Source organism: Orbicella franksi, chromosome 7 (assembly GCF_964199315.1).
Source record: "Orbicella franksi chromosome 7, jaOrbFran1.1, whole genome shotgun sequence".
NCBI lineage: Eukaryota > Metazoa > Cnidaria > Anthozoa > Scleractinia > Merulinidae > Orbicella > Orbicella franksi.
The window spans coordinates 21,005,999-21,015,595 of NC_138151.1; the positions used below are offsets into that span (position 1 = coordinate 21,005,999).

General features: G+C 38.5%; 2 protein-coding genes across 2 annotated transcripts in view; one reads left to right on the forward strand and one right to left on the reverse strand.

The window, feature by feature from the left end:
* Window positions 1-9,597, reverse strand: part of LOC145492428 (uncharacterized) — a 456,732-nt gene that overhangs the window by 290,360 nt on the left and 156,775 nt on the right. The window lies entirely within an intron of this gene.
* The window catches only part of LOC145492310 (neural cell adhesion molecule 1-like), a 32,310-nt gene that overhangs the window by 21,294 nt on the left and 1,419 nt on the right, over window positions 1-9,597 (forward strand). The window contains exons 3-10 of the mRNA XM_081471735.1: window positions 2,442-2,696; window positions 2,898-3,164; window positions 3,540-3,833; window positions 6,492-6,803; window positions 7,009-7,044; window positions 7,168-7,287; window positions 8,593-8,617; window positions 9,547-9,586. Of these exons, the coding sequence (XP_081327861.1) occupies window positions 2,442-2,696; window positions 2,898-3,164; window positions 3,540-3,833; window positions 6,492-6,803; window positions 7,009-7,044; window positions 7,168-7,287; window positions 8,593-8,617; window positions 9,547-9,586 (1,349 nt within the window). The remainder of the gene's footprint in view (window positions 1-2,441; window positions 2,697-2,897; window positions 3,165-3,539; window positions 3,834-6,491; window positions 6,804-7,008; window positions 7,045-7,167; window positions 7,288-8,592; window positions 8,618-9,546; window positions 9,587-9,597) is intronic.

The following is a 9,597-nucleotide window of genomic DNA, read 5'->3' on the forward strand; positions in this document are numbered from 1 at the left end:
CAGTAATGCTCGCGATACACGATATATGTAGAAGTGTGATCAAAGATGTATTTTTCTCTTGGTTATTATGATTTTTACAGACACCGTGAGGATAACAATGACAGAGAGGGTTGGAGTTCTGTGCCAGATGCGACTATAACACCTTTAATATAATGTCTATCGCATTTTAGGACAATTATGTTCAAGCCCCACACCCTCCTTTGAGTCCCACAATGGTAAGAGTGCATGTCCCATTACTTCGCTATATGTCGGAGAAATCAAAGACAAACTAGTTTTATGGCCAATAATTCTGGTTTCGTCAGAGAAAAAAGGGAAGGGTACTAGTCCTATAAGCACAAAGTGAGAAATCGTCCTCTCAGTTTCTGCACGCGCTTTGATATGGACGTCTTACGGAAAGTTTCTTAACCCCATCTTTTGAATTTCTTCATTTTATTCATGGGTCGACCATTGTGTCTTTTATGAAAAATGAATGGCTGATAACGGGAAAGAAAAAAGTGAATTTCAGGTCCATATCCGCTTCCTCTGCCCTCATGTATTAGCAACTACTGGTATTTTCGGAAGAAAAGTAGAGGTGCAATGATTGTTGTCGTTCGGTCATACTGATAAGATTACACTAGTCCAAAAAATACAATGGGTTGCTTTTGAAAACCTAGCCAAATCTATTGACCGGCGCGCGCGGGGCAGGGCATTTACCCCTGCCCCTCCATAGCTGGTAATTGGTCACGTTACAATTTGTGTGACATTGTGACGAAGGCTGGTGAAGCTTTCGTTGTATAAACGGATCCCGAAGTTCATTTTCTGCGCTGTACAAGCGCTGATGCTGGAATACAACAGAAGTAAAGCCCATATATCGCAAAACATAGTTCCATTCAAAAGTGTCCTGCTCATTCATGTTCATTTGACGAATACACTTCCCAGCGATCAACCGGTAAGTGTTCGTCGTTGTTGTCGTTTTTAAAATTCGGGCACACATCCCTCAAGCTCCCAATAGTCTTGGCAATAGTGAAAGACTCAGGTGCCATTAAACGGTAAATGGAATCTTTCGACTTTCGTTTTCTTCTATTGCTACGTCTGCAGCAGAATTGATTCAAGGAACTTATCAGGGTGACGGCTACGGTTAATTTGTGCAGATCGCCATTATTTACTTTTGGAGTCTCGCAAGTCGTGATAATTGATCAGCTCCGTAACCCTTCCCCTTAAAACTGGATCTGCAGTGTATAAAAGTATTAAAGGAATCTATTTGCCACTACTCAGAAGGTCATCAAACGAACCTGAACGGCAGAAGAGGTATTTTCACCGGGTGCAAGGCTTATGCAAATGACTTTGACACGAGCGATAGTTATGTAAATACACTGACTGAGGCAGATTTTAATCTGTTCTCCCGTGCAATCCAAGGAGATACCCACCGGTTTGAACTTATAGAACGGTTAATTAAAGTAATAAATTTACTGTGATGTGCTTTTTAGTCTTCATTTAGACACAACTTTTGAGATTTTCTCCCTCAAATTTGGCTAAATTTTAGTATGTGAACAAAGGCCTCAGAGTAGGGTGTCTTCCAGCCTCACTGGTAAGCTTGGAATTTTCCGAAAAGTTTCCATATTTCGTCAGTCAAAGTAATAAATATACCTTAGAATTCGTATGAAAACGAAATTCCGTCAGCTACATTTTAGGGGACGTAGCACGCTTTACAAAATCGGTGAATTTTACCTTTCTGATCACGGTCGACAACCTCAGTTCGTCCAAAATTCAATTTTGGCTCGTAGTAAAGCAAAAATAAGGAATTGGAAAATAATTAATTGCTTTTCTATATATCTGTGTCAAACCCTTTTCACTAACAAAAAATGAAGGAAAATTATTTTTGGTCCCGAAGTCGAGTGCACCGCTTTTAGCAGGACTGTTAATAATACGTTAAGACGTTGATACGTTGTTACTGCAACCAATACATAACTAAGTGTACTACATAGAGTGTCTTGGAACCAAAACCAACACAATTACAGTATAACAACTGCAACAGACAAGAACAAAATGAACCAATAAGGACTCGTAGCAAATGCGCGTAGCTGATGTCAAGCGCGGGAAAAGTACATACCGAATCGAAATAAGTTTAGGTTTTCCATCTGATTAGTTGATTAGGAGGCGCTAAAAAAAGGTAAACCAATCAACGAACATAGTAAAGCTGCACCAAAGCAAATCAAAATTATTTGCCACAGTAAATTGAAAACTACTCTTATATCTCGATTAAGTAGATGTATCAAACACTCCAGACAGTGTTTCACCACATTTCGCTCGGAACTCAGTCAAAAATACTCCGCTGCGTGTCGTATTTCGACTCTCTTCGCAGTGTGTGGAATTAAGGTAAAACGCGGCCTCTCGTGATTGATATGTTACGTACTAGCTGTAATCCTTTTTTAACACTGCTAAAAAATTTCCTTTCTTCACAGAAATACCTGTTATCAGCCCATCGTTAATAAGCGGAAGTTACATTGAGGGATCTTCAGTCAATATCAGTTGTACAGCGACTGGAAAACCAGACCCGGAAGTATCATGGATACGAAATGGACAAACCAAAAGTTCCGGGAGGAAAACAGCGTACTTGGCCTTCGACCAAATAAAGAGGACAGATGATGGACTGTATACATGTACAGCTAACAACTCAGCAGGAACAAAAACTCACAAAGAGATCCTGGTGGTTCGTTGTAAGTCTGAGTTATTATTACATCTTCATTATCCACATCTTTAGATCAATCTTTTGACTTGAGCTGTTTTAAAAGGCACACGTAAGTATAATGTATCTTGCGGACTTTCTCAATTAGACATCGAAGAGAAGCTTTAAAATTTAGGGTGGAGTTCCTTTTGCCTAAGGTCTAAAGCGAACTTTTTCTTTTTTTTTCCCACAGACCCGGCAGAAATAGTAAGTGTTACTTCATCAGCTGCAAAGTCTTGGATTGGTCAGACAGTGACGTTGAAGTGTGTGTCAGATGGTGTTCCTACACCAACACTCACCTGGTACAAACCTGATGGAAATGAATTAAACACAGTCACAGCTAAAGAAAGTACAGTGGAGGTGTTCTTAAATGATGAAAAAAATTTTGGTGAATACAAGTGTGTCGCTTACAATGGCCTTGATCCTTTAAAAGACCTCTCGCTGACTCTGGCACAAATACGTATGTTTATGCTTAACAAAGTATTTGAGCTTAATAGTCAAGCTATATAAAAACGCCTTTCTCTTATTATCCAAAAAATAACCAGTTCACTTAAGTGCTGTAGAAAGTAATAATGCGGAACTGACGTTTCGATCACATATTTTGGTTTTAGACCTATATAGTGTTAACAGCCATGGACGTTAAAAATTGCAAAATTAAAATCCGGAAATAAAGGATTCTTTTCCCTGATTATTACGGGTTTCCACATTCGAGAGACGTCGTTACCACTAATTTGACGATCAGTGTGTGGGATTGTTACAACATATTGTCAACTTCATTTCAGTGCAAAGAGAGATATAATGATTCAAATCAAATTTTTTCTTTTGATTTTGTTAGGGGAACCAGGATCCCCGGTCATCATATCTTCAGCCACAGACATTCAAGCCACTTCACTGACCGTAAAATGGACTGCACCAACTGTTGATGGAGGGAGTCCTATCACAGCATACCGAGTGGTCATACTAAAGGGTAGCACTGAGATAAAGAATCTTAGTATTATTGACCCTGAAATAACCAGTCTGTCTGTTGGAGATTTGAAGACAGATACCGAGTACAACGTGAAGGTGTTTGCCACAAATGCTGTCTTTGAAGGAGCAGCAGCGGAAAAGACTGTCACGACAAAGACTAACGGTGAGATATCTGTTGATTTTTATTAATAGAGTATTTCAACTTAAAGATATTTACTATCACGCAACAGCTTTACGTGGTATATTTTTTGGATGCAAAGTTTGGATGCAAAGATATCACTAAAAGTATACAGTCTTACTATGTTAACATCAGGTCCTGAAACTTCTAAAAGGGCAATCTCGATGTAGATTTGATAAATAGTGGATATTATATGGCCGCATGGAGATACGAGATTTCTCAAAAAAATAAGAATATTTCACTCGTTTACTGTGAAATCTTTTTCAATGCGAGAACAGAAAGTGGGCATGTAATTAATGTTCTATTTATTAAATAAACACCACTAAAATCCCAAGCCATTTTAATTTCGCTGGGCAAGGCGCAATTTATTACGTAATCATACCAACGATGATCCTTTCACATGTTAGGACAACATGTTATTTTCAGGTGTGAAGATATCACGTTTTCGCGCGAAAGTTCACCTGGTATTTCATTGGTTTTCATATAATAAAGGTCTCTATCTTTCTAGCTATCTATCTATCTGTCTGTTTATTTATCTTTCCATTTAATACATTTAGCCAAGCCGGGTTGTTCAAAGCTCGATTAAGCTAACCCAGGATAAGCGAGAATTTAGATTTGAGTTTTGTCACTTTGCGGTGAGGTTTTCTGTTTATGTTGTTTGGCCCTTTGTTTTGAGTTGAACAACCTGAAACTACACAAAACAAAAGCAGTAAAAACATTGTCTACAAGAAAAATTTATACTTTGGTTTTAATCCTGAGTTAGCGTCAACTGGCTTTCGAACAATCCAAACTTAAATATCATATCATCTAAACTTGAGCCCGCGATATGGTTACGTGATAGTGGTCAGCGGATTCCTTGTTTTGACAGGTGCCAATTGACCATAATACGGATGTCCCATATCAATGAAGTACGCTATAAACTAAGGCGGCTGCTGTCAAACTACAGTAAAACCCCGGTTACTCGAACTCTGAAGGGAAACGAAAAATAGTTCGAGTTAGCGGGGTTTCAAGTTATCGGGGTCGATTGAATATCCAACTTGCTATGTTAATAATTTATAGTTTACTGATTTTTCAGCACCTCAGTATACAGTGACAGCTAAAGGCACGGCATCCGCTATGACTCGTAAGATCAACAAATGACTGTCAAATATGTGAACGGTCGGTTGCACTAATTAAAATCAAATTGCTGTGGTATTAGTTTTGAGTGTTTTTTTTTTTTTTTTTTCGATTACACGACAAGAAAAGCTTATGGGATGACATCCCTGCTGAGTTACATCAACCAGAATTCGAGTTATCGGGGTAAATTTTTATCAAGGGAAACGAAATTTAGTTCGAGTTAGCGGGCAATTCGAGTTATCCGAGTTCGAGTTAACCGAGTTAAAAATGAATGAAAAGTGGGGTCAAATCCAAGGAAAATGGAAATTAGTTCGAGTTTGCGGGGGAGTTCGAGTTATCCGCGTTCGAGTTACCGGGGTTCTACTATATTAGCCGGAGTATGGCCGCCATCTTGCACGACTCCGTCGTCGCCGTCGTCATGTGAACGCGCCCACTAACAATACCGCTAGCCAAGAAAATCAATTCACGGGTTTCATTTTCTTTCCTATATGGGTATGGAGCCCGAAGGGCCGCCGTAGCTCCGCCATTGGGGACTTTAAAATATGGTACGGCTAGGCTGTAGTACGGCGGTAGATAGTGAAAATCACTTCCGGTGACGTCATGACGCGCGTACCAGTACGGCTTTCCCGCCGTAGCTTTGCGGGAAACTGCCTGGTTTCACGTACTCTTCACTACGTGAGTATAAGCCTGCTTTTTACTTCTCATGTTAACGTTTTTTGCACTGTTTGAACAGCCTAGTTTGAAGATAAAGTTCTCAATCATAAAAATCAGTTTTAAGATCATTGTTTCTTTGTCATTTGTACAGAAAATTTGAACGATTTTAACACCTACCGCGAGAGGATCAATTCAGTCATATTAGTATCGGGCCGAACAGCCGTTTATAAGAATGATTCGTACGTTCTAATCTGAGCTATAATTGTTTATTACTGTTCAAAATGTATTTTATTATAATCAAAAGTTTTGTATTTTGGGGCTTATCACGTAATCGTTGTACGAACAACCTGTCCGTGTTGAAATCGAGCTTTTTTATATCAGAGTTATATATATATATATATATATATATATATATATATATATATATATATATATATATATATATATATATATATATATATATTTTGTGTGTGGATGGAATTACAGGCGGTTCTATCAAGTTCTAAAAGGCAAATCTGAGTTCTGGGAGATGTAAGACGAATACAGAAGAAGGAAATCATTGTCATTAATCAAGCCTATTTCGTGTGAAAGTAGAATGATCACTGGTTTCCTTAAAAGTAGTCATTTTTGTAGAGACATCTAGAGACTGCACATACCGTTGCCGTAGAGCAAAATCTTAATCATTTGAGTTTGGCGGGTAAAACACCGTTGTCAGCCTAGTCCCTCACGGCAAAAGTAGCCGTAGTAGCACCTCGCCGTAGCGTATCTTAAAGTCTCTATTATTTCGCAGAAAGCGATATTGCAGTAAAAATTCGTTGAACTCATTTGATCCGACTAGTTGGAAACAATTTTTTGAATAACTTTATCACTTAGGGATTCCCGAGACACCAGACATTATAGACTTTTCTGCCGAGATACACAGCGATGAAGTGGCATTAAAATGGACAAAGCCAAACAGCAATGGAGCGGACATCACACAATACACTGTGTATATTCGAAACGTTACCAGTGATGGTACCGTAGGAGACTGGAGAAAGATTGAGGTCATTTATGATGTCTCTATACTTGAATACGTCGTCGTACTTAAAAAAGGCCAGCAGTATGAATTTTTGGTTACGGCAACTAACAAATATGGAGAAAGTTTGAAAAACCAGCAAAACATAAAGAGAATCAATGTTTTGGAGGGTAAAGTATTGGCTTTTTTTTCTTTTTCTGGATTAGTTATGTAACTCGCTAGTTAAAACGAAATTTTTGTTTTTCGTAACAACATAACAACTAACTTGGAATTTAATGTTGTAGTGGTTACGGACTGGAACAGTGGTTATTACTGTCCTTAAACGCGGGTACATTCTTAAATACTAGTTTTATGTCTGTTTTCTTGTTATTTTAGAGTCCAGTAGATCGACTGCGAACCAGAATCAAACAGGTAGTACAACAATTTGGTGTATATATTTAAAGACATTATTTATTTGGCAAAACTTGTTTGGTAAGACGTGACCAAAAGTATGCTCCTATTTGTCGCTTTAATTGTAAATGTCATCACCCACAGTTGTTAGATGCGATAAAGAATTGGAGATTCTTCATGCTGTTTATCTCAGTGTTATAATCCTATTGGCGATAATCATTGTTGTTATCAGTGTTATCCACTGGAGAATACGTCGAGGTCCAGGTATGGTAAATATATGTTATTTGCCGGCCTAGGGTCGGTCCGAAAAGTGAAACACTGTGACCGAGGTCTTGAAAATGTTGCCCGGGGCCGCAGGCCTAAGGCAGCATTTTCAAGCCCGAGGTCACAGTTTTTCACTATACGTACCGACCCTAAGCCGGCAAATAACCTATTTATTTTTTTCCTGCAGTAAATTGGCTCACGAGCAGGTTTGTCTACGCAACTTTGTTATTGAATTGCCTAACTTGCCGTGTACAAATCATCGCAAAACCTCTAACGAGTGAACGAGCTAGTAACTCAGATACTAGACATAGAAAGATATAAACTCGACTGCAAATGACTTTTTTCGCTTAAAATTGTGCGGCGAGAGAAACACAGGATAACGCGCCATTACAACGTCGAGTTACAAACAACCAAACAAACTCTCACAACTTCAAAATACTCTATTGAATTTACTAACAGTGACTTTCCTTACCATTTAAAAGTGAATAGAGCTAAACCTTCATTGATTAATCGTCGATGGAAGTGTAAAAAGGGCGGAAGATTGACGATTACCGCCAGTTCACTCAGGAAAATTGACCAACACGACAATTTCACCCGCGCTGTTTCCCGCCGTTACCGTGATCGTGGTCAGAGATAAGAAATCCGGACCGCACTAAGAACCAATCAGATTGCAGGATTCGTTACCGTGCCCTCTTGGTAAAAAGTAATACTTACTATTTAGTCTCTAGACACGCTCTACTGAAATGGAAATTAACAAAGTTATTTAGCCGTCGAAGTGATCTCCTCTTCTGTCTGTATTGTTAATGGCGACCACTGGAGATGAGTTCGGCTGGAAGCATACATAAATGGACAAATGGAATTCAATTTTTTTCCTCACACTGGACTAAATTAGTGGTGTTTTGTGTCTATCCGAGATAGAAACTTTGAAAGGGCCCTATAAATAACTGACACTCAGTTTTCACTACTCTTTTCTGTTATTCATCTCGTGAAATCCCTGGCCTTTCATAAACCTTGAGCCGGATAGCATCAATTTTAAGTAAAGCCTCCCTAAAGTCAATTCTAAGGCTACCCCGTACAGCCCTGATCCAGTTGTCCTGGCTGATCCCAACGTGTGCAGGGAGAAAAAAAGGTATGAGCCCAACTGATATGTTTGCATGTGAGCCCTTAATAGAGTCCCAGAATGAATTCATTTTTTGAGGTATCAGGAGATAAAAACAAAACTTGAAAAATAGTATTTTCAAGTAGGCCATTTTTTCATTATTTATTTGTCTTTCTCAGCACATTTTTATTGTTGTTGTTTTCCAGTAATTTCTAAGCGGCGTGAAAAGCGGTGAGTATAACCGTCGAAGTTCAGCAGTTTTCCCTAGACATAATAACGCACGCTACGATTGCCTGCCAGAAGTCAGTATTAGTTGCGCGTGCAAAAATGACGCAAGTAACTCTAAGAAAAAACGAAACAACTTCAGTATTTGGAACGCGTTAAATCATTTTGGAATACGTAGCGATAGTTTCAAACAGCTTTCAAATATGTGTTTAAGCCTAGGACCAATAAAATATGACAAAAATGTCGATAAACAACTGGTAAAAGAGTTCTTATTCACTCTTGTTTTCTCGTACGCGATATATGGCGTCACATGAGCGCGTACTTAACTAAAAGGCATGCGCAGTCTTTGATCGAGGATTGCTTGAAAACCTACAGTACAACCCAGGATGAAATTTTCACAGTTGATTTGTTGGGTTGAATCGCGTTTAGACACAAAATTTAAAAAGAATCTGTGAAACAGATTTTGAGCTATTTGTAAAACAGGCCAAATTTCACATTTTCTTAGTTTGGGAAAAATCTGTGTTACAGATTTTTATTTTACTTTGCAGGAAAGTTTAATCAGAGCCAATTTCTTATTCCTGAAAATTTTGAGGTCGGGTCAGAAGGGTAGATTTTGAGAAAAACGTCTTTTAATCTACTAGTGTCCAGTCTCTCCTTAGGCACTCGGTCTTTCAGTTTGGCCATTTGTTGACGTTAAAATTGTTCAAGTTTCACATAGAATGGTAAAAGACTCAGGCAAACAGTAAACAGAGAAAGTTAAAACATTTTGGCTCATTTTTCAAAAGAGTTAGAAGTTGGGCTGTTATAATCCATCAAAACTGTAGTAAGCAACCTTAACAGACAGCTCCAGGAAGCAATAGCTATTCATGACTATTTACACCAACAACATGATATTTAGAAGGGTTTAAAATGAAATCATGTTTTCTAACTTCCAGCATTAGGAGATCCTCATTAAGTGCAGATTGCATTGAAATGGTAAGCTCTTC